General features: G+C 28.2%; 9 protein-coding genes across 9 annotated transcripts; 4 read left to right on the forward strand and 5 right to left on the reverse strand.

Moving 5' to 3' along the window:
- Window positions 1-3,088: 3,088 nt before the first annotated feature.
- On the reverse strand, window positions 3,089-7,849 carry OCT59_026412 (uncharacterized protein; the record flags this gene model as incomplete). Its single annotated transcript, XM_025313443.2, has 13 exons — window positions 3,089-3,265; window positions 3,340-3,554; window positions 3,632-4,276; window positions 4,365-4,433; window positions 4,514-4,604; window positions 4,690-4,937; window positions 4,998-5,159; window positions 5,236-6,016; window positions 6,095-6,947; window positions 7,054-7,131; window positions 7,214-7,316; window positions 7,394-7,703; window positions 7,784-7,849. 13 exons carry the CDS (start codon window positions 7,847-7,849, stop codon window positions 3,089-3,091), a joined length of 3,798 nt encoding a protein of 1,265 aa, XP_025187224.1.
- Window positions 7,850-8,164: 315 nt separating this feature from the next.
- Window positions 8,165-9,817, forward strand: OCT59_026413 (3-ketoacyl-CoA thiolase mitochondrial). Its single transcript, XM_025309011.2, has 5 exons — window positions 8,165-8,210; window positions 8,285-8,329; window positions 8,402-8,893; window positions 8,977-9,564; window positions 9,632-9,817. The coding sequence occupies exons 1-5, from the start codon at window positions 8,177-8,179 to the stop codon at window positions 9,661-9,663; spliced, it is 1,191 nt and encodes a 396-aa protein (XP_025187225.2). The 5' UTR covers window positions 8,165-8,176; the 3' UTR covers window positions 9,664-9,817.
- Window positions 9,818-9,827: 10 nt separating this feature from the next.
- Window positions 9,828-11,930, reverse strand: OCT59_026414 (uncharacterized protein; the record flags this gene model as incomplete). The annotated part of the gene is made up of 6 exons (XM_066143149.1): window positions 9,828-9,860; window positions 9,941-9,966; window positions 10,086-10,353; window positions 10,429-11,262; window positions 11,331-11,506; window positions 11,588-11,930. 6 exons carry the CDS (start codon window positions 11,928-11,930, stop codon window positions 9,828-9,830), a joined length of 1,680 nt encoding a protein of 559 aa, XP_065992692.1.
- Window positions 11,931-12,116: 186 nt separating this feature from the next.
- On the forward strand, window positions 12,117-13,828 carry OCT59_026415 (Peptidyl-prolyl cis-trans isomerase D). Its single transcript, XM_025329270.2, has 8 exons — window positions 12,117-12,227; window positions 12,317-12,368; window positions 12,452-12,522; window positions 12,593-12,671; window positions 12,740-12,840; window positions 12,908-13,112; window positions 13,198-13,319; window positions 13,390-13,828. The coding sequence occupies exons 1-8, from the start codon at window positions 12,159-12,161 to the stop codon at window positions 13,783-13,785; spliced, it is 1,095 nt and encodes a 364-aa protein (XP_025187227.1). The 5' UTR covers window positions 12,117-12,158; the 3' UTR covers window positions 13,786-13,828.
- OCT59_026416 (uncharacterized protein) lies at window positions 13,791-15,227 on the reverse strand. The gene is made up of 4 exons (XM_025324239.2): window positions 14,693-15,227; window positions 14,296-14,631; window positions 14,115-14,225; window positions 13,791-14,048 (listed from the first exon to the last, which is right to left on the reverse strand). The coding sequence occupies exons 1-4, from the start codon at window positions 15,206-15,208 to the stop codon at window positions 13,827-13,829; spliced, it is 1,185 nt and encodes a 394-aa protein (XP_025187228.1). The 5' UTR covers window positions 15,209-15,227; the 3' UTR covers window positions 13,791-13,826.
- Window positions 15,228-15,346: 119 nt separating this feature from the next.
- On the forward strand, window positions 15,347-17,673 carry OCT59_026417 (uncharacterized protein; the record flags this gene model as incomplete). The annotated part of the gene is made up of 10 exons (XM_066143150.1): window positions 15,347-15,437; window positions 15,513-15,640; window positions 15,705-15,881; window positions 15,955-16,021; window positions 16,084-16,220; window positions 16,348-16,494; window positions 16,562-16,855; window positions 16,939-16,993; window positions 17,066-17,355; window positions 17,432-17,673. The coding sequence occupies 9 exons, from the start codon at window positions 15,347-15,349 to the stop codon at window positions 17,179-17,181; spliced, it is 1,212 nt and encodes a 403-aa protein (XP_065992693.1). The 3' UTR covers window positions 17,182-17,355; window positions 17,432-17,673.
- On the reverse strand, window positions 17,391-18,080 carry OCT59_026418 (uncharacterized protein). Its single transcript, XM_025331471.2, has 3 exons — window positions 18,020-18,080; window positions 17,863-17,947; window positions 17,391-17,798 (listed from the first exon to the last, which is right to left on the reverse strand). The coding sequence occupies exons 1-3, from the start codon at window positions 18,029-18,031 to the stop codon at window positions 17,677-17,679; spliced, it is 219 nt and encodes a 72-aa protein (XP_025187230.1). The 5' UTR covers window positions 18,032-18,080; the 3' UTR covers window positions 17,391-17,676.
- Window positions 18,081-18,311: 231 nt separating this feature from the next.
- OCT59_026419 (uncharacterized protein) lies at window positions 18,312-18,858 on the reverse strand. Its single transcript, XM_066143152.1, has one exon. It carries the CDS (start codon window positions 18,769-18,771, stop codon window positions 18,496-18,498), a length of 276 nt encoding a protein of 91 aa, XP_065992694.1. The 5' UTR covers window positions 18,772-18,858; the 3' UTR covers window positions 18,312-18,495.
- A 2,965-nt stretch (window positions 18,859-21,823) lies between these two features.
- On the forward strand, window positions 21,824-22,111 carry OCT59_026420 (uncharacterized protein; the record flags this gene model as incomplete). Its single annotated transcript, XM_066143153.1, has 1 exon — window positions 21,824-22,111. The coding sequence occupies one exon, from the start codon at window positions 21,824-21,826 to the stop codon at window positions 22,109-22,111; it is 288 nt and encodes a 95-aa protein (XP_065992695.1).
- Between the last annotated feature and the right edge of the window lie 2,433 nt (window positions 22,112-24,544).

A 24,544-nucleotide genomic window follows, 5' to 3' on the forward strand; every position in this document is an offset into this window, starting at 1 on the left:
TGGATGGCCTAATCCAACTTCAAGCATGAAAAACTGGAAGTCAATATTGTTTTTCAAATAAATTACAAAAACTAGAACTATTGGAGCTGGTTTAAATGCACAAGAAAATGATACTATTTTCTTGCATTAAAATAGCAAAACAATATGATCATGAAGTTTTTATATGTTACCTATTATTATGAACTACAGCCAATTGAAGGTGTTTAAGCAGTTGTAAAAGGTGAAATTGTAAGATCCTAAATTATTGCCTGTTTGAAATACACTTTTAAATGCATTAAAAAATGAAGTTCAACTTAAAGATTATAATGAATTTTAGAAAAAAGTGCTTAAAATACCAAGGCATATTTTAGTATATTTTGAGGCTAATGAAAATGTCCAATTAATTAATAAAGAATCTAATAATTATAGTGAATCTGATGGTGATGCACAATTTGGTGTAATAATGATATTATAATATTTCCGAATATATACTAATAAGATTTATATAAAAAAAAATGAAATTTAATTTATTAAAAAATTTTTTATTGACATTTATTTTGATGTACAAATCTTTTTGCACTGGACCATAATTATAAAAATCATATGACTATGATGTAATTTCAATCATTTCGACTTTAATTTTGACTTTTAACCTTTCCAAGTCAAAATATTTCTACTTTTGGACTTTAATTTTGACTTCATTTATAGCTGTAATTAAATATTATAAATTGTAAATTGATTTAAGTAAAAAGAATAAATATATTTTAAAATATTTTTATAATTATTTGCTAAATTAGCTTGCTTATTTGAAGTATCATAAGGCCAGTATTTTATACAATAAGTATATTTTACTAAAAAACAATCAGCAGATTTAAGAAATGTTTTTTTGAAATACTTTTATATTTCACTTTAAAGTCAACTATTTAGATTTCTTTTTTTCTCATTAGATATATTGATTTTAAATTTGTTTGTTAATTTATTAAAAAGTTTTCTTTATAATATAATATATATGATATACTTATTACAAAATATCTATAATATAGAAGTACATTATTATATATATAATATATATAATATATTCATTAATTATTATATTATAATAACTATATATTTAGAATTTTAGAAAAATTTTTATTTCAAACTAAATGTTTTTGATTATCTATATGGATTTATATGATAAACTGATATAATATCTATATTTAATTTCATCATCATATAATAAAAGGTTTTAGTTTTACCCAGTATTATTAAATTAATAAAGCTATATATATCACTTTTGTATTTCTAATTTTTAAAATATTTAATATCAAAATTATATAAAATTTTATAAAAAAATATACAATAAAAGAAATAAACAATATTTTTAAATATTTTATTTATAATTTTTTTATTAAGATCTTGTAAAAAAAAAAGTGTAAGTTTTTAATTTTCTATTATATATCAAATGGTAAAAATATATGAAAATTAAAAATAAGTAACTAGTAATTCTATTTAAATAAAAAAAACTTTACTTATATAAAGCTAATATACACAACTTTAACTTTTAAAATCAGTTACTCTTTTATATATATATTTTAAGAAAATAATTTACTTATCTATTCCAATTTTAGTTTATTTACAATTAATTCTTTCTATAATCACAAATTTCAGAACTACTTACAGTATACTTATTAATAAAGTTTTTGCAATATAACCACACATATATAAACTTTGGTATTAGTATAATTATAGAAAAAATTTATATAAAATACTTTATTAAATTATTTTTTAAAAAATAATATTTAGATAAATAAATGATATATTTGAATTTAAAGAAGTGACTATATTTGGTGTAATTATAGAAAAGATTTATCAACTGTATATATAAAATATAAATTAAATTATTATAAAAGCCTTATAAATAAAAAAAAGGTCAACCTTCTAATTATTTACTTATTAGAAAAACTACCATCCATTTTGAATAAAAAATGATTTATTGATTTGCTTTCTTTAATGCATTAACAAATGATAGTCTTTACATACAAGTTTTTTATTTTTCCATAAGCTTATACTAGGCTATTATTTATATCACTTTTGCTATTATAATAACTAGAATGTATTATCAGGACCCCGGATATCTAATATAAAGGTCATAATGGACTTTTGGCCAAAAACACCCCTTTTTGCTGAAACTCAAAAAATCGTTTTTTGTAAATATCTCAGCATCCAGTAATTCAATTTTAATGAACTTTTTTTTATTTTGTAGCCCTCATTTAGCTCTACAATTTAAAAAAAAAGGTCATCAAAATTGGACCCCTGGATGCCGAGATATTTACAAAAAACGATTTTTTGAGCCCCTGAAAAATGGGCCAATCTGCCGAAAGTGTGACTTATGACCTGTTTTGGAGATATCCGGGGTCCTGTATTATCAGTTATTCTAATAAAGAAATTAACTTGATTTAATTTAAGAAACCATATATTGAATAGATAATTTTAACAGGAGTATTTCCATTTATTCAAATAGGTATAATATTTTAACAAAAAAAATGACCAACTTCAACAGAATAATATTATATAAAGAATTAAATTATACATTTGTTAATAAGTATTATTATTTAAATTTTAAATACATGATTTTATTATTTTAAAAAAAATTGACATAATTTTTAAATTTTGAAAGTTTTAAGATTTTAATATGCTATCTAATGCAAGAATAATTTTTTTAATTAAAACATAATAACTCGTAATAGTTAATAAATAAGAATATAATTTATAAATAAGAAATATATACTATAAATAAGAATAAATCATTCGCTAAAAAAAAAATAAAAAAATAAAAATTTTGATAATCACAATATTATTAGTCTGCCAAAAAATTTTGGGAGGAATAAGGTAAAAAATGATAAGTTAATAAAAAAGAAATTATCTAATTATATATACATAATGTAGAGAGAAAAATATATATAAAATGGAAAATAGCAATAAAAATAATAAAAAAATAAAAATAAAATAAAAATAAAAATAAAATGATGTAATGTGTAAGAAATAAAATATTCTATATACAGAAATTTTTCAATGATTTCATTTCCGAAGTCTAATTATTATATTGCCGCAGTATTAAATTATGATATTAAGCGGGCACACCCAAATATACTCTGCAACAGCGTTCGACCATCAATACATGAATCGGCAAACACATGTGAGTTGTTGTTACTTCCATGAAAGAAAGTACATGGAATTGATTAAGTACATCCCACATGATCTCAGTATTTTTCTTTTCATTTTTTGGGTTGTATAAAAGGTCAACCTAATTTTTAAAATAATTATTGTAAGGTAAAAAACAATATATAAAACTGATTAGACTGTCAAAAATATATTTACTTGAATAGTGTTAGATACAGTCTCATTATTGTTCACTTCGACAAGAAAACCCGTCGCTTCTGGTCGGAAATCATTGACAGGAATGGGATGATTCAAAACCATGCCGCATATTTTTGAACTTTGTCCATTTCCATCTAATGTCGGCTTGATATCAAGCGTTGTGTCTAAATTGACACTAAAAATGGGCACCTTGCCTTCTGTTACTTTGATCCATACTAAAAATAATATGATTTTAATAATTATGACTAGTTCACAATTTTATCATTGATAATAAATATCTGATTTTACTTACAATTTTTTTCTTCCTGCGTCATGACACCAGTTTTAGTAATTATAATTTGTTTATAACCACCTATATGCTTATTAAAAGCGCATGTCCTGCCCCAAGTCTCTTTATATAAAGATTCTAGGCTTATTTGATTTTTGCTCTCATAAGTTGGAGTTGAGTAACTTCCAAGCTTTTTGCCCTCCATATCAACCCAAACCATAACTAATCTGCGTTGATCAAAGCTAAAACCATACGACATGTGCAAAATTTTGTTGTATTCTATAAGTTCTCTTACTGGAGGTGCTTTCTTTATCAATTGAAACCCGACAGAAACAACAGATGGCTTTGGTAGAATAAAAAGTGGTCTATAAGATTTTGATCGTGTATATACACTGAAGGCCAAGTCTTTAAGAACAGGTCTTTGTCTAAATGGCCTAATACAATTTTCGCCGAATCGAACGACGTGTTCAATCGGTATGAGTTGTGGCATTACATAATTCAATATATTTTTTGTTGAGACCGATTTCAATGATTTTTCAAGGGACGTGTAAAACTTAGCATAGCACTTGAATATGTCATAATAAGCCGTTAAATGATTAAATGGGTTGATAAGATAGATCACAAGTTGTGTTTTCTCAAAATTAGCAATATGCGATGCCAATGAAGAACCTTATAAGAAGATTGATTACAATAAACAATTTTTTTCAAAGATTATCAACATAAATGATATTAAAATTATTTAAATTTATTAACCTACCGAATTCTTCGCATGTTGATTTGTAACTGCGAATCATTCGATCTAACTCTGTTTCATTTCGATTTTGTGCTAAAAACAAACAAATAAATATAAGGAAAATCGTTTATTTAAAGGAAAATAATTTTCTTATTTTTTAAAACTGTACTTACGTTTTAGACGAATGGGTATAATACCTTGCTTGAAGTTGTAATTTGGATTTTGTATAATTCCAGGTTCGTGCATTCCTAACACACAGTGAAGCTATTGAAATGCAAATAGGTCACAAAGAATTATTTTTTTTTAGTAACAAAATATATAGATAAATAACCGAAATTGGAATAAGTACCTCATACTGAACCCGAAGTTCGTTGAAAAAATTTTTCACATGATAATATAATGAATCGCCTTCTGGACAAAAGACAAAGTATTTTACGTCCTTTTTTCCGGCGAATGGAGTGAGATTGTGCTTATCCCAATACTTAACAATCTCCGGAGAAGTCTCAATGAGAAATTTATCGGCACAAACGATTATATCAGGAGTCTTGAGCACCTGAAAATTAGACTCCACACCTTCGTTAATTTTGAATTGAACACCTAAAATAATATAACCAATCAATAATAGTAATTGTAGAAGAGACAAATATACGCACTTACCATTTAAATTATAATAATCTTGAACAGACAGCGGCCCATTGACGGACAATTGTGGATGATTTTCTGGACGAGGAAATTTGACAGAAATTTTCTCGATAACATTCTTTAATGACATAGTAATTTCTTGCTGCTCTGACGGAAGAGCAGATGATGTAGGAAGATCTATAATAAATTAAAGAAAAAGTTAAAAAGCAAAATCTAGAAAATTAAATAATTATTTAACATATTTAATGCTTACCATCACTAAGATTTTCCAAAATTCGTCTACGTGTTTCAATAAATTCAAAAGTACTCTCGCCTTCTCCATGAATTCCTGCCCCAAAAGGATATGAACCACCTGCTATTTGTTCCCGAAGAAATTGTAATGCCATTTCGGATTGTGTATCATTGCAAACTTCGCAATCTGTTAAACGTCGAAGTTGTCGACGTTCACAAAGAACGTAAATATTAAATATCATACTTAGACGTCCAGCATTCAAAAAACCCAGCTCGCGGTGATTTGAAACTTTTGAATTCCCAATCTCATTTTTCCATTCAACCTCCGATTCATCATTTGATTCAATGTCAGATTCAGATTCACTTTCACAACTCTCACTAGTATAATCAATATCGCTTTCACTAGAGTAGTATTCCAATTCCTCCTCATTACGCTTTTGGCTAGGTTTTAAATCATCGTCTGAAGTTTTAGGCTTTTTTGCTTCTAATACCCAAGCAGGTTCATAATCTGGAGTATAAAAGAAACCTCGTTTTCGCTTTTTACGATTAGTAGCTCGACAAAACTTCCCTCCAGGCATGTACTTAGTCATATCAACCTCGTTGTGGAACATTAATGGGGTGTAATCCTCCGGACAATATCTGAGCTTAACTTTACCAATTTCAAATTGAAGGTCACGATCGATTTGCTGTTGTCTATGTTTGGCTAAAGAAATCTGATTTTGACCAACAGATGGAGAATCTTCATTAACTATAGATATATTGCCAGGCGTTTGATCGTTTGTTGTCGGCGAAATTGCCTGCGACTATTTAATGTCAGTTTTTAAAATTTATTAGAAAGCCATTTGAATATGAATCGAGTATTTATTTGAACAGTTACTTACATCTTTATTATCACAATTGTCAAAATCGGCATCGGTAATATCATCATACATATAGTAGTCAAATTCGTACGATCCAACGTCCATTCCCATTATTTCATCAGTTAATTCTGCGTCATTTTGTGGTGGTGGCATTTGAATTTCATTGGATTGTATAGCGTCTGGTGGAGATGGGTAAGCTTTTGTTTCCAATGGCCTCTTCTTTGAGGACCGACCGGTACCCAAGTTATGCCCAGGTGAGCTAGCACTTGAAGTACCATTTCCCATTCCAGGAGTATTAGGTGTCATTGTATCCACACCAGGAGAGGTTGTGCCTAGGTCAACGGAATTTCTAAGCTTCAGAATCTGCACAGCTTCTTTTGAATGATCGTTATACGACCACCATTTGCTCGGCTTTAACTTTTGCTCAGATGAATAATCAACAAAGTTATTAAAAATTTCTGGAACCATTCCTGAATCTCGAGCCTCACAACGATAGATATTATTACTATCAGTTATAACATATACTCCTTTTGCAGGATATGGAAAGTCTTTGGTGAGATTATCGTGCGTGATTTGTACATGCACTAATGTAGGTATTGATGATTCTTCTTCCAAATTTGACAGGTCAAGACCAAATAGAGTTCTGAACTCGTTCAAGACAGCCGCGATATCATCAGCCTCATAACGACGATATGGTAAAAGATTTCCCCTTATACCCGAAGGCGCCAATAAGACTTTTACTACTTCTAGCTTTACTTCTTCCGACTTGGAAAAGTCAGAAGGTGCTAACGGCCTCAAACTTTGATATCTAACAACTGGCTTTACAACCAGATTAGTCGATGTTATGTGAATATTATATTTACAAGACAATATACTAGTTAAATATAAATATATATATTGATTTATTTATTTTTTTTTTAAAAAAAAAAAATTAGATATATTTAATTGAATAAATTAAATAATTAAAAATTGAAACATACCATTCATATATTTTTTGTTGAAACTTTGGAAATAAATGCAATTCTCCCATTGGAACTGCACCTTTCCCTATTAATGTTCTATTGTAAAAAAATAATGAAGCATTTGTTATAACATGATAACTGTAAATTCGGAGAGTCTGAGAATATGAAATATAAATACCGGCTTATTAAATTTTTTATTGATCTTATAAAAAGGTCAAATTGTATTGCTGAGCTCTCAAAGTCTTCCCATGTGAAGGTTCCCTTTTCAGTAACTTCAAGGCCTATATATTGAAACGATAATTAATTCGGATAAATTTATAAAATATACACAATTTTAAAAATTAAACATAAAAATTACTCTCAAGCCTAGTTAAATTATCCAGGGTTGAAGGATGTTCTTCGGCGTCTTCAAGCCAGAAGACATATAACTCACGAACTAACATTTTATCAGTAAATAAAATTTCAAAGTTTTTTTCATTTTCGTCCTTGTATTTCCACGTACATGGTATACCTTTCTCTAATAATACCATATAATTAACGACGATTGGATCGTCGATACGCGATATATTTTCAACTTCAGACGAAGGGGTAGAAGTGATAAATGAACGGAGTTGGTCTCCAGAACAAGAATAAGTATATTTACACCACCCCACTTTAATTATATTTGACTGGAAGTAAAAAAATAAAAAATTATATATAATTGAAAAAAAATCAAAAAAAATCAATAAATTATTTAAATTATAAATACCACTGTAAGAACATTTGTTACAGCGGATTCAATCGGAGAAATTTTGGTTAAACTGGAAGAATCCATACTGTTGCTAGCTTATGTGATATAATGGAATAGTTCTCAGCCAGTGTTCTTTTTGCTGAAGAAACGAAAATGACAAATTCTTAAATATTAGATGCAAATATTTCAGTCTTTGAGTATAACTTTAACCGTATTACAAAAAATTGGGGCTATCTGCTATAGTACAAAAAAACAGTGCCTTTTTGAAAGTTATCTAAATTGACACACCTGCGACGATTTCTTAATTTCATTCGCATTTTTGATGATTAAAGTTGATTTAGTTGGTTACACCAATTAAATAATTTTCCTATAATAATGTTTTTTTAATCAAATTTTCTCGTTAAAATAATAATGGCACAAAATGTATTTATTGTAGCTGCAAAACGTAATGTTTTGTTTATTATAATATTTGTCATTTTATAATTAATTATTTAATACTATTCATTTAATTATTTATAGGAACGGCTTTCGGCGCTTTTGGTGGCTCTCTGAAGAACTATACAGGTATTGATTCTCTTTAATATTGATTTGCTAAATAGTTAAACTTTTTATTAAAATTATTTTTTAACTTATTAGCAACTGAACTTGGTGGAATAGCTGCAAAAGCAGCTATTAATACTTTGCCGAAGGATGTTCCAATTGATTCAGTGATATTCGGTAATGTTTGTCAAACCGATAATGCTGCAGCTTATTTAGCTCGTCATGTTAGTCATCGCGCTAGTTTACCTACTCACGTACCAGCATTGACTATAAACCGATTATGTGGTAGTGGGTTTCAATCAGTTATTAATGCTGTCCAAGAAATTCGCGTTGGCGATTCAAATATTGTGTTAACTGGTGGTACGGAAAGTATGAGCAGATCTCCTTATACTCTTAGTGATGTACGTTGGGGAACTCGTTATGGAGTAGACCTTAAGTTAGAGGACTCATTAGCTGCAACTCTAGTTGATCAATATCCTACAAAGACACCTATGGGTATTACGGCTGAAAATTTGGGCGAGAAATACAATATTACTCGTGAACAAGCAGACGAATACGCGCTTAGTAGTCAAAAACGTTGGGCGGCTGGTTAGTAATGATACTATTGTTACTTGATTTTGTGTTTATTAAAGGATTATCGTACATTTTTTAATTATCTTTACACTAAATAGCCAATGAAGCTGGGCGATTCAAAAAAGAAATTGTCCCGATTGAAATTAAGACAAAGAAGGGTGTTCAAGTATTTGATACAGATGAACACCCTCGTCCCAACGTCAATATTGAATCACTGGCAAAGCTTCCTTCAGTGTTTAAAAAAGATACTGGTCTCGTTACTGCTGGTAATGCGTCCGGTATAAATGATGGAGCAGGAGCAGTAATTGTTGCTGGCGAGAATGCCATAAAGAAATATAGCTTAACTCCTTTAGCGAAAATCGTTAGTTATAATGTAACGGGTGTTGAGCCTACTATTATGGGAATCGGACCGGTTCCCGCTATAAAGAGCGCTTTGGAAAAAGCCAATCTAAAACTTTCTGATATTGGAATCATTGAAGTCAATGAAGCTTTCGCTGTTCAATATTTAGCTGTAGAAAAGGAATTAGGATTAAATCGTCAAATCACAAATACAAATGGAGGTGGTATTGCTATAGGTCATCCACTTGCTGCATCGGGCTCTCGTATTTTAGCGCATTTGGTTAGCGAACTACATAGAACAGAAAATCAATATGCCATTGGATCTGCTTGTATTGGCGGTGGACAAGGTATTAATTACTTAGTTCTTTATTCACTTTAAAAATCTTTTAACTAAATTTATTACGTCTTTTCTAGGCATTGCAATTATTCTTGAACGTGTAAAATAGAAAGTCCGAATGTTTTCCATCAAAAGGTGCATTACATAGAGATTACATTAAACTGTTGACTTATATTTATAATAAATTCGGGAATGTAAAGAGTATTATTAAGTGTAGATTTATAAATATTATAAAATGTATAATTTTTTGAGGATTTATTTCACACAAATGCGTTAGGTTAGGTTACCTCGTTTTTGCCGTTTTTGCTAGTGATGGGGGAAATTAACGGTTATAACATTTATAACATGGTATATACTCTAAAAAATATATATATCACATTATTTACCATCACTAGACTTTCTACCGCTTTTTCTGAGAGAAAGAAACGTTATTTGTCACCGTCATATGACACACCCGCCTTTTTGCAGAAGATTACCCCCAAAGCATAAAATTTTTTATTATCTTTTATAGATTAATAGATTATCTAGTACCATTAATTTTTCCAGAGGATCTAATTCTTAATATAACTTTCTTCATCCATTCTTCTCCTTGCATTTCAGTTAATCTTGAAATTGCTCTTTTAAAAGCAAACTTTTCTTCCTCACCCGTAAATATAGGCAAATTTTCGTTTTGTTCATCTTTACCCAAATGAAATTCAACATCACCAAATATCGTATGCTGGATACCTTCGGGATGCAATGGAGATTTTTCATTGAATAAATCATGAATTGGTGTATCTGCCGAACAAATTAATATTGCCTAATTTAAAGAAGATAAATTTAAAAACTACGAAAATAAAAAGAAATAAATATCCGAATTAAATCATTACATTACCTTTTTATCATATAAAGCATCAATAAGTGTAATAAATCTTCTTGCTTCATTTCTTAATGCAAAATTCATTTGTGGAATATTAGTTAAAATAATTACATTATAATATTTCATTAATTCTAAATAATCAGCTGAACTTAAAGATCGACAACACAATTCTCGAAAAGTAAATTTCGCTATATCATTACATGATTCCGGTACAATTAAAGATCTACCAAGAAATCTCAATTTTCTTTTCGTAACATGATCATTTTTTGTTAACGTTTTAAATATATTATTTATGGATTCTGAAGTTTGAGAATTCAATGGATAAAAGTAAGCTCGAGTTGTTTCTCTTGCAAGTTTACGATAATCTTCACCAGAATCAAGCGTTTGAATTTGACATTTTTGTTTTATAAGTTCAATGCACGGAATAAAACTTTTTCGTTGTATTCCATTTTTATAAAGGTCATCAGGGTGTCTATTTGAAGTAGTTACAATAACCACATCACGACTAAATAATTCATCAAAAAGACGACGTAAAATCATAGCATCTGCAATGTCTGTTACTTGAAATTCATCAAAACAAAGAATTATTGCATCGTTTGCTAGATCTGTTGCAATTCGTGGTATTGGATCGTAAGTTTCATAATTTGCTTGTTTCAAACGATAAATACGATCATGTACATCTAGCATAAAAGCATGAAAATGTACACGACGTTTACGTTTCGTTAGTAAAGTATCGTAGAAAAGATCCATCAACATGGTTTTTCCTGATCCTACATCCCCATATAGATATAATCCTTTTGGACTATTAATAGTTCTACTTTTAGATAGTGCGCCAAATAATTTAAATATCTATAATGCAAGATAAGAAAGAAATATTAACTTCCTATCAACTTATAAACTAATAACAGTTTAATTACCTTGCCAAAAACTGATCCACTATCTACTTCATCTGTTGCATCAGTAATAAGTGGTGGATCATAATTCAATAGACGATCGTGCATATCTTGTAAAATATTTACAATGCTACGTTGAAATGAATCTTCTCTTACCATTCCTGAGGCAACAAGTGCATTATATCGTGAAATGGGTCCAGCTGTATAGCAAATTATAAAATTGTTATTCTCAAATTTATTATATTATATAACTAATTAGGTAATTTGAATTTATTGTTTACCGTTCGATATTGAAGTGTTTTCTAATAAATAATTAGCATCTAAAGTCCTTAAATTGTTTTCACTAACAAATGGACCTACAGAAGAATAGTTATCTGCAACAATTTCGAGGTTTCCATTAGAAGTTGCTAAAGAGCTCTTTGAATATCCTTTGACCTTAAACCTAATGGTGCGTGATTTCAGTGTGTCCTGTGTTTTTAAAACAGAATACTTTCTAAAAATACAAGAGTATCGTGCATTAAAAGTCGATCTACCATGATATTGTATTGTCCTATTCAATCTAGAAAAAGAGTAAGAATAAGCAAAAGTTCGAGTTAATTTACTAAGGTTTTCTATTGTGGTCATCGGTTCAGATTAATAAAAAGAAAGACGCTTCAAGTGTTTTTTTTAAGTGTATTTACTGCATCCATTTTTAATTTAGTGTGGAAAATCTATTCTTATTATAAACTTAATCAATAAATTTCTCAATATTTCTAGCAAATTCTATTAATTGAATATAAATACTGTACATACTGTACGGAGTTCAAATTTATCAAATTTCCTATATAAGTTACTTCAACATATAAAGTTATAATGTCTGTTCGTTGTTTTTTTGATATCGATATTGGTGATGTGCGCGAAGGTCGAATTGTCTTCGAATTGGTAAGACGAAAAAATTTTCTTTGATTGAAACACGAAAGAAAGCGCGAGTTTATGCACTTTAACGCGTTCATGTGTCGTTTATTAAATAGTTTGACGACCTTATACCAAATACTGTTGAAAATTTTCGCGCGCTCTGTACAGGTAAAACCACATTACCATAATTAAGATAATGATAATTTTTAAACAATTTCTCAATTAACAATATAATTATTAAACTTTACTAGGAGAGAAGGGTATTGGTAAATCCGGTTACCCACTGCATTATAAAGGTAGCACGTTTCATCGTGTGATCAAGGCAAGTTTTCAAAAATATTTTGATATATTCTTTTTTATGTAATTTTTTTCTTATTTGTCTCATGAAATAGGGTTTTATGATTCAAGGTGGTGATTTCACCAGAGGCGATGGTACGGGAGGTGAAAGTATTTATGGAGACAAATTCGATGGTTTGTAAATTCGATTTCTTTAGTAAATTTACTTTTAGCTTCATTAACTAACCTTGATATTCTTATAGATGAGAGCTTTGACGTGAAACATGACGAACCTTTTCTATTGTCGATGGCGAATGCTGGTCCAAACACGAATGGTTCTCAATTTTTCATTACTACGGGAAAGGTATTATAGAACTTCATTGTTTGATTCTTTTCCTCAGGCTTACGATAGTTTATTCACTTTCATTCAGGCGACACATTTAGATGACAAACATGTGATATTTGGTAGAGTATTAAAAGGTAAATCGGTAGTCCGAGCCATTGAGAATAACCCAACTGGAACTAATGATAAGCCGATAAAGAAGGTTACAATTGTTGATTGTGGAGAATTGAAAGAAGACGAAGATGACGGCGTACCAGTTCCAGCGGATGGCGACACTTACGAGGATTGGCCCGGTATTATCTCTTTAAAATTTGAATTTATTATTATTATAATTATTATTTGTTAACTGAAATATAAAATTATTTTTCACTTTTATAGAGGATGAATCTGGATCTTTAAAACCTGAAAAGTTGTTAGAAATTGCTCAAAAAGTTAAAGATATTGGAAATGATTATTTCAAAAAAGGAGATTATTTGAACGCAAGTAAGAAATATACCAAGGTATCATAAAAGTTGAAATTTTATTTTTATTTTATTTTCTTCTTATGATTGATTATTTCTTTTTTATTAGGCAATTCGTTATTTGAATGAGAAAACAACATTTGAAGATGATGATCCACCAGAACTGGAAAAGAAATTCTATTCACTTAAAATCTCATGCTATCTTAATAAAGCTGCATGTTCACTTAAATTGCAAAATTGGAAAAACGCCGTTGATGATACTACCATAGTACTTGAAATGTCACCAGAATATCTGTTGGACGCAGATAAGGCTAAAGCATTGTATAGACGTGGTAGTGCTAAAGTTGGTATGAAAGATGAGGAAGAAGCTGTAAAAGATTTACAACAAGCATCAAAATTAAATCCTCAAGACGCTGCAATCGCGAAAGAAATAGCTATTGCTAAACAAAAACTCAAAGCTCGTGAAGAAAAACAAAAGAAAGCATTCGCAAAAATGTTCGAATAAAACTTGCATTCAAAATAAAATTTTATTTTTTTAAAAATAATTTATTTCTTTTTCTTGTTCTTTAAAGAAGCATTTTTTGTTTTCATGGAATTATTATTTTTAAACGTCACTAATGTTTCCTTAACTCTTTTAGTTTGTTTTGATGCCGATGAAGTATCTAATTTCTCAGGAAATCCGATTTTTTTTTGAATAATGGGTAACTGAAAAATTAAATTTTGTCCAATACTAAACGTACTGGATGATAACCAATATAAGCAAATTGCCTAAAAAAACAAGAAATTAATAATCAATACAAAAAAAAACCGAATAAATTTAATTGCTAAATTTACCATAGGTGCCTGAGAAGCGACAGGTATCATTAGTATGGATAACCCTCTACTTAAGTTTTTTAATATTTTCGACCTAAGACTTGGTTGAGATTTAGTAAACCATGAATGTATCTAAAAAAAAAAAGTATGTTTCAATTTTTTTGAACGGATTAAAATTATGTAAATTATAATTTAAAATTACCTCAATATTAAGAAGATTTGTAAGTCCTATGGCTAAGGGGAAAATATATAAAGGATCTGTTTGCGTTAAATCATTAAACCATAATATCCCACCATTTATTAGTGTATCTGTTGATATATTATCAACGGAGGTAATATTAGTTATAATGTCCACTTCTGATGTAGAGCCGATAATAGTGTTTTCAGGAATAGTTGAATTTGATTTTGTGGAATCTACCATATGCCTTATAGTTAGTGAATTACTTATGAAAAGCGGTATTTGTACCCAAGGTAATAAATAGTTCCTTATAGGAAAACATTTATTTGCTTTATATATTTCGTTTATTTTTGTTTTAAACTATAATTATATAATTAAACATTAATAATAATAAAGGAAAACAAAGTTATATATAACCAACCTTTTTTGTCAATTCACTTTGAAATTCTTCATAAGTCCCATTTCGCTTTTTAACTTCTCTCACAACCTCATGTTTAAGTCTTTCAAATATCTCCATTATTTGTGGCTGCAAAGATAATATTTTTGCACCATTTTTTTGTTGAATAATGGCAATGGGCAAAGTTAAAAAGGTTCGGAGTAAAATTGTTGATATTAATATAGTTGCCCACCAAGGAAGAACTGTCGAATTGTGTATAAATTCAAGAATAGATTGGTTAAATGATATTATGGAATTAACATCATTTGTAGGTAAATTTTCAGGTAAAGTATCGGCTATGGAAGGATAAGAAAAATCTACTATTTCATTTGTATTTGAATTTGTTAAAGTTGAAGTTGAGGAAACATTTCTTTTATTTAAATAGATAATGCTTTTAACTTGTGGAATTCTATTATGTCGAAATGAATTATGAAGAAATGGATTATTTAAAAATGAAGTTTGTTGCAATTTTCGTGGAATAATTTTACAAAACTTGAGCATAATTTTGAATAAAAAATTCTAAATCGTAACCTTTTTCTTTTGATGCTTTAAATAATCTTGCCTTTCTTGGAAAAATCTAAAAAAATATATATGTTCATGTGACATTTCCTAGTTGTATTTTAACTACTCCACGAAAAAATGGAGAACGATAGTGAAGACGACATTGACTCTAGAGAGTCTCAGCAAAGTTCAGATGCTGAAGCCCCTGATCGCTCTCCATATTCTGAAGGTATCATAAAAACTTTTGTTCTTCAGTAAGTTTTTTCTTACCTGAATCTCTGACGCGTTTGTCCTCTCTTTTTAGAGAATTTAGACTTAGAAGACGTGGTTGCTCCTTATAGCTTTTCGAGTACAAACGCTGCCGCTACCCACACAAATCGTACACTTCAGCCGTTTGCAGCTGATTGTAAAACTTACGATATTGTACCATATGTAGGTTATATTTCTCTGTAAAGCATTTATTTTAAATGATCTCAATAAACTTCTGAATGTTTAGGTAGCGGCTATACATGCGTGTCAAATTTATGCACTTGATGCGACAAGAAACATGCGTTGGGTATTTACTGGTGGTGATGATGGTTTTGTAAGGAAATACGATTTTTTTGCTTCAATGGGAGGCAAAACGTTATTAACGCAAAATCAAAAACATACTCAAGTGGAATCTGTTCAAAAGGTGCGATAGGGTAATTATTATTCTTTGATTTTAAATTATCGAAATACATTATAAATTTTTAATGAAAATATAGGCAGGTGTAATCCCTTCATATTGGGAAAATGAAGAGCAACCATTACCACCTGCAACTCCTAAGCCTGGTAAGTCGAGATAATTAATTTAATCTCTAAATAATATGGTTAATTTATTTTTAACTTATTAGAAAAGATAAACGGACCCACAGAAGATGGTACAACTCCAACAAGTGTCATTGAACCTCCAGTTCAAGAACTAAAAATGTCACCAGTTTATAGCCTAGCGGTTCAATCTGAAGCCATTTGGCTTTTAACGGGAATGGAGGTAAGCTTTTTCTATAATGAGAGGTCACATATAGTGCAGTGAATTGTGATTGCATTAATCACCCGATAAATCGGGTTTACTTTCTTCGTTTTGTCATTAAAGTTTAAAATAACACGTGTGCATCCAGAGCGGCGCAATTAATTTATTCACTGTCAGACATGAAGAAGGAAAATGCCATCATGTCTTACGACAACATAAAGCTCCAGTATCTGTTTTAAAAATAACACAAGATGAAACTGGATGTGTGAGTGGTTCTTGGGATAAAACAGTATTAGTAAGTTTATCTTTTTTGAAATTTATTATTCTTTGATTATTTTTATTTATTTATTTGTATAATTTAGCATTGGGACCTTAACACTGGTCAAGTCGTACGCGAGTTTTCTGGTCATAGTTCGCAAATTAGTTCCATATCATTTCGTCCATTTACAAACACTTCTTCTCGAACATCTGGGCAAAGTTCCCCCGCATCATTTGATCCACTTTTCGATGAACCGGAAGATATGCTAACGCATTCCAACGACGTGTTGCTTACAACAAGTATTGATGGTAATTGTTTTGTATGGGATAAAAGGGCAATGAACTCTATTCCAAGAAAAATGCCACCGCCTGAGAGAACTCCTCCGTGGTGTTTATCGGTATATTTGAATTTTTTTTCTATACTTGTAATATCATAATTATGACACATTTAGAATATTTAGAATCTTTCATTATTAATTAGGCATGTTGGAGTGCGGATGGTAATAAAATCTATTGTGCTAGACGTAATGGCACTGGTGAGCAATTTATGAATATTACAGGCCATTAAAAATTAGTATCATTTTTTAATTTTCTAATTTTATATCAAGTTGATGAGTGGGATTTTGTATCCGGAAAATTTATTCGTTCGTTTAAAATGCCAAGTGGATCGGGTCCAGTGTCTTATGTATCAAGTATGCCCAATGGAAAACATATTATTTGGTAAGTCTTAATATTTTGAGTATTTTGAGACAAATTTTAATTTCCTTTATTGCAATATATAGCGCTTCTACAGATAATATAAGACTGTGGAATGTTATGGATGATTATGAATTATCTAAATCGGCTGTACCGTTCTTAATTGTACCTGGACATCATGGAGGAACAATTTCTCAAATATGTATCCTCTTATTTCTTCACATATATAGTTTTCTTGGCTATATTACCCTTAACTTTTGTTCCATTTTTATTTTAAGTAATTGATCACGATTGTCGCTATATGATAACAACTTCCGGTAATAGAGGTTGGGAAGGATCAAGTACTGAAACTGCTTTGTTTTATGAAATATTACCAGTCATTTAATAATTTCTGAATTATATTAATTAAGAATCATTTAAATATTAAATATAAGTAATATGTGTTTGCATTTATTTAAGAGAATGAGAATGGAATATTAGGTTCATAAAAAGCAAATAAACAAATATTAATTAGAACTTCAATCTATTCGGGTATTTTGGCTGTTTTCCCAGTTTTTTTGATGGCTTCAATTATCTCGTTAGGTGATTTAGCAGTTTTAACCACTACAGTCTTTTTTTCGAGATCGAAGTCGATTGATTCCATCCCTTCCCAAAAAATATAAACAAATTAACTAAGTGAAAATATAAAAAATTATCAAATAATAAGTACCTCCGAGATTATTTAACGCTTTTTCAACAGCTTTTGTACATCCTGAACAAGTCATTGGTTCAACCTCGAACGTATAGGTTGTTTGCTATGTCGAAAAGAAATAAAAGGATTAGAATATGTAAGAACTAAATATATTTACAAAAAAAATAAAATATACATTTTCGCTCATTTTAAGAGTTTTCTGATTGAAAAGTAATAAACGTATCTTACGTGTTTTTGGACGATCATTTAGCAGTAGGTCTATATAATAGGGCAATAACAGCTGATATATCGTTACACAACCGACTTGACCGAAATTTTATACAGTTGGCTCGCGTTATAACGAATTTGCTGATCTGACCTTCGTTATGGAAAAATTCGGTAACGGATTTTTTGACATCCATATAGCAAAATTCGGAATATTGATTGTATACCGAATTTTTATTAAATATTTTAAAGTAAATTTATGTAAATAAATGTAAATTATAGTATATTTATATTATTTATTATTAAGATATTAATAAATCATTAAAATTCGTTTGTCTCGCAGAAATAAAACGTTGTTTTAATGCCTCCTCCTTAAGTTTTTTAATGCATCTTAATTCTTTTTTCATATCGAATTTATCCTCTTATTGCTCTAAATACAAAATCATCTTATCTGTTATCATAATGTTCAATGGCCTCGCTATGAGTAATGGATGGTAAAGGATTAGAATTTAGTTCTTCTACCTCTTGTTCATGATTATTGGGAAGAACTACTTTCAAAATTTCTTCACTGGATATCATTTCTGTTATAAGTTCAGATTCATCCCATTGAATAAATTCATCAGCAGTTAAAGGATTTTCAAGATTAAGTTTATCAATTAAATGAACTTCTTTCAGCTCATTCGTATGTGTTAGAAGAACTTGTGTTTCAGCACAGAAATCCATATCAATTTCATTTTCATTATCTTTAGGTAAAATATCTGCTTTTAACCAGCAATTTTCAATAGTAGATTGAGTGACATTATCCCATGCATGTATGACATATTTGATGCACTTTTTGATATTAATTTCAACAGGGTTAATGCCAAATTCACAATAATAATTTTCAGTATTGTACCTGAAATAAAAATTAAATTTTTTATAGTTAATAAAATTTTTTCATTGAGAAAGTTCATTTTCAAGTTTTTGCTAAAGTATTCTTTTTCTAATTAAATTAGAAATAATGTATAAATAAAACTAAGCAAACGCATAAAGTATCAACACGTAATAATGAACCTCCATGTTGAAAATGTTTAATATAAGTTTCTTTAAAATGACAAAAATTCTAAATGATTATTAGTTGTAGGAATATTAATATTTATATTTAAAATACAAGCTGCTCCTTGATGACCAATTAATGACTATGCATGAATTAAATTTCCACACCGACATGATATTAAATATTTTAAAAACTGAATAGCTCCTTCAAGTAAAGCACATATTTGATTATTTTTTGCAGCATTCAATTGAACCTGTATTAATAAATTCAGTATAAATTAAATAAATTTATTAAGTTATCATTATAGTAATTAATAATATCTGAAAAACATTTTGCAAATTTTGTATAGTTAATTTAATTCCATTAATACTATCTATATTTTTAATTTGTATTAAAACTCCTTTAATACATATGGGCTGATTTGTTTTTTTTGTTTTTTTGTTTTTTTTATTAGCAATAAATGTTAAAGATCAATACATATGGGAAGTCTAATGACTTATACATAGGAAGGCAGGCAATATGGTTAGAGCTAAGGTTGCTTGCCGAAACCTAGGGGTTTAGGCAAGATGGCGTTTCGCCGAAAAGCGAAATTCTGCCGAAACTATATTAAAGTTATATTAAAAAACTGGCGAAACTTTGGAGAAAGGTGAAACTGCCGAAACTTATTATAAATGCCGAAACTGCTGAAACTCTGCCAAAACTATAATAAATCTATAGTAAAATTTTGACGAAACTAATCGTAGGATTTTGAAGAGGTTAAGACAAGCAACCTTAGTTAGAGCTCTGATCGGTTTTGGTAACTACTGAACCGTACTGATCGGTTTCGATATCAGAACGGTTTCAGTATTCTGATTTACTGAACCGAACCTTTCAGTAAATTTACCGATCGGTTTCGGTAATTTCAGTTTTGGTATCAGTTTTGCGATTTACTGAACCGATTTACCGAACTGAAACTTTTGGTAAGTTTTGGTAAATTTTACCGATCAGTTTGGTAAATTTTACCGATCAGTTCAGTAGATTTTACCGTTCAGTTCATTAGATTTTACCGTTCAGTTTGGTAGATTTTACCATTCAGTTTCGGTAAATTTACTGAACTGATTTACTGAATTTTGCGAAACATTTATTAGTTAAAAAAAGTTGCGCAACGTTTTTTCTTTTGATGATTTTATAAAAACGTTGCGAAACATTTTTTATTTGGCAATTTGGTAAAAAAAGTTTCGCAAGCTAGGGCCGGGAGAAACTCAATCATACCAATAAGGATGACTGTAGTATTGCGGCAAAAATCATAAAAAATAAAAGCGTTAAACTTGACGTTTTTATAATTTTTTTATTTAATTAATTAAAAACGTTGAACTTCGCGCTTTTTGATTAAAAAAAAAAATTAAATGTTTTGGTTAAAAAATGCCGCACTTGACATTTTTTAACTAATTTTATTAAAAAAACGTCAAAGTGCGACGTTTTTAATAAAAAAATTTTTTTTTATTTTTTAGTTTAAAAACGTCGCACTTGACGTTTTTTAACTAAGTTAATTTATTTTTTATTAAAAAAATGTTAAAATGCGACGTTTTTAATAAAAAATTATTTTTTTTTTTATTTTTTAGTTTAAAAATGTCACACTTAACGTTTTTTAATTAAGTTAATTTATTTTTATTAAAAAAACGTCAAAGTGTGCCATTTTTAATAAAAAATTATTTTTTTTTATTTTTTAGTTTAAAAACGTCAAAGTGTGACATTTTTTAACTAAGTTTAATTTATTTTTTATTAAAAGGACGTCAAAATGCGGCGTTTTTAATAAAAAAAATATTTTTTTTTTGATTTTAGTTTAAAAATGTCGCACTTAACGTTTTTTAACTAATTTAATTTATTTTTATTAAAAAACGTCAAAGTGCGACGTTTTTAATAAAAAATTATTTTTTTTTTTATTTTTTAGTTTAAAAACGTCACACTTGACATTTTTTAACTAAGTTAATTTATTTTTTATTAAAAAAACGTTAGAATGTGGCGTTTTTAATAAAAAATATAAATTTTTTATGATTTTAGTTTAAAAACGTCGCACTTGATGTTTTTTAACTAATTTAATTTATTTTTTATTAAAAAACGTTAAAGTGTGATGTTTTTAATAAAAAAATACAATTTTTTTTATTTTTTAGTTTAAAAACGTTACACTTGACGTTTTATAACTAATGTAATTTATTTTTTATTAAAAAACGTTGCATTTGACATTTTTTTAATTTAATTTAATTTATTTTTTATTAAAAAACGTCAAAGTGCGACGTTTTTAATAAAAAAATACAATTTTTTTTTTGATTTTTTAGTTTAAAAATGTCGCACTTGGTGTTTTTTAACTAATTTTTTTTTATTAAAAAAACGTTAAAGTGCGACGTTTTTAATAAAAAATACATTTTTTTTTTGATTTTTTAGTTTAAAAACGTCGCACTTGGCATTTTTTAACTAATTAATTTTTTTTCTTATTAAAAAACGTCAAAGTATGACATTTTTTCTTTTCTTTTAACAATATTAGTAATAAATTCTTTTTTTTTTAATCATCATTCTTCTCGCCACAAATCACATGATTGCAAAATCGCACAATCAATATTACAGAATTGAGTATTCTGATTTAATTACCGAATTTTTGCAGATTGATCTTATCAATTTTAATCTTTTTTTACATTTTTTTCATTTTTTTTCATTTCTAATATTAATTATATTATAATAATAATAATAACTTTAATTACAATAATGACTTTTGAGTTCAAAGAAAATGACATTGAGAAAACAGCTGAGGAAGAAGCTGAGGAAGAGGCTGAGTATGAGACTGAGGAAAAAGCTGCCGAGAAAGAGGCTGAAGAAGAGGCTGAGTATGAGACTGAGGAAGAGGCTGAGTATGAGAATGAGGAAGAGGCTGAGTTTGAGACTGAAGAAAATCAAGTTGATGATACTGAAACTGAGGAACAGCAGATAGAAAAAAATATTGAGCGTGAAGTAGAACAAGAAGAAACTAATACGAAGAAATGTAGTTGGGTGTAGAAGCACTTCACATATGATGAAACTGTGAAGAAGGCAAAATGCAAGCATTGTAAGATTTTAATTGCTTGCAATAAAGGAAGTACGTCGGGAATGGCTGGTCATATTAAAAGTAAACATAAATTAATGAAAGAAAAAGAAAAAAAACAACTTACAATACGTGAATCTATTAATAATTCTGAAGTAATTGTAAGTATAATGTTTATTTCTTTTTATTCATGTAGGTTATAATTTTGTGCATTAAATATGAATATTTTAATTTTTAATTTATAAACTCATATATTCATATTTAGGTATATAGTAAAGAACCTTTTAAAAAATTTATTATTTGATGGATTGTAAAAAATGACCTTCCTTTTACTTGTGTTGAATCTAAAGATTTTTGTAATATGATTTCTCTTTTACGTAAAGATGCCTTCATTCCATCTGCTGATACAATCAAAAATTATATTATGACATCTTTTAATGATAATCAAAAAAAAGTTGCTTCTATTTTACAGGTTATATATATTAATGTTTTTTAATAATAGTTTTATTTGAATTTTACTAATTATTATTTTAATTTTTGTAGAATACGTCTAGTAAAATTTCTTTTATGATTGATGCATGGACTTTATCAAACAATTTTTCTTTTTTAGGAATAACAGCTCATTGGGTTACAGAAAATTAGAAATTAAAAAGTTTCCTTTTAGATTTTATTAAACTTGAAGGGCCGCACTCAAGTGCCAATATCAAAGATGCTTTTTTAAAAAGCTTAAAAAATTTTAATATTGAATCAAAGGTTAGTTTTTTTTATAAATAGTAAAATAATTTTAATAAAAATTAAAAAAAAATTTATATAGATTATTTTAATAAAAATTAAAAAAAATTTTATATGCATTCTTGGGCAAAATAACGACTGATAATGCCAGCAACAATATTACATTTCTCAAAGCTGTTGAATCTGATCTTTCTCAAAGATATATCTATTATGATAGTGATGATAAGCACATTCGTTGCTTGGCCCATGTAATCAATCTAGCAGCGCAACAAGTCCTTACTACCCTTAAAGCCACAGATAATAATGAATCATCAAATGAAGAAGTTGGTAGTTTGATAGTTAAGGTAAATAATTTTATTATATTATTATTATTAAAATTTAATTAATAAATCTATTAAAAATTGTATTGCCTTTTAGCTTCATACTCTTATTAAAAAAATAAAAGCATCACTCCAACAAGTAGATAAATTCAAAGCTCAATGTAAAGTTGCAAATGTTCCAAATCTAAATGTCATACTAGATATTCGCACTAGATGGAACTCTACGTATGATATGCTTGTAAGGGCAAGAAACTTAAGGAAGTAAGTTTGTTATTTTATTAATTTTTATTTTAATTAATTTATTAAAAACAATTATAATTTTATTTTATTTTTGCTTAATATATTAAGTAACAGTGATTCAAATCTTCGTCCTTTTACAATTAATAAAGATGAATGGATTAATTTATTAGAAATAGAAGAGTTATTGAAGATTAAATTTTAATATTATATATATAATTATGTATTTTTATAGTTTTATTAAAAATTTTTATTTTTTAGTATTTTGCTAAAGCAACAAAGCAAATTTGTAGGGAAGCATACCCAATACTATCATACGTGATTCCTATATACAATATTTTGTTAAATAAATTAGAGAATTTTTGGGATACTCCAAATAGATTTGAAAATGGAAAAGTAAGTTTATTTATATTTAATATTTATATTAAATGTAATTAAATTCCTTTTTTTTAATAGGAAGCGGCAATTAATGCCATTAATAAGCTTAAAATTTACTACAATAAAACTGATTCAACTTTATATGCAGTTTCTTTAAGTAAGTTATTATTAAGTTAATTTAATTTAATTAATTTTAATAATGTTTGTAATATATATAGTTTTAGATCCACATCTTAAAGTAGAATATATGAAAGATAATGAATGGGAAATCCAATGGGTTGATAGAACAAAAAAAACTGTATGAGTTTTATTTGTTTTATTTAAATTATATTATAATTTTCTTTATTTTATACATACTATATAATAATTTAATAGGTATCTGAACTCTATATGACGTTATATGCACCTCAAGAAACTCAAAATACTAATATAGAATATAATTCATCAGATAAAGATCTTGTTTCACATATTTCCAAATGGCGCCATATTGAATCTGTAAGTGAATTTGATCGTTATCTTAATGCTGATCGAGCACAAGCTCTGTGTGATACTTTAAATTGGTGGAAAGTAAGTTTATTATTTTAAAGGATATTTATTTAATTAAATATTTGTAACAATTTTTTAATTAATAGCGACATGAGGAAGAATATTCTAACTTATCGAACATGGCCAAGGACTACCTTGGGGTTTCAGGTTTATTACTAATCTGTTTTATTTATTATTCAATAATATTTTTTAATG

Source organism: Rhizophagus irregularis, chromosome 6 (assembly GCF_026210795.1).
Source record: "Rhizophagus irregularis chromosome 6, complete sequence".
Taxonomy (NCBI): domain Eukaryota; kingdom Fungi; phylum Glomeromycota; class Glomeromycetes; order Glomerales; family Glomeraceae; genus Rhizophagus; species Rhizophagus irregularis.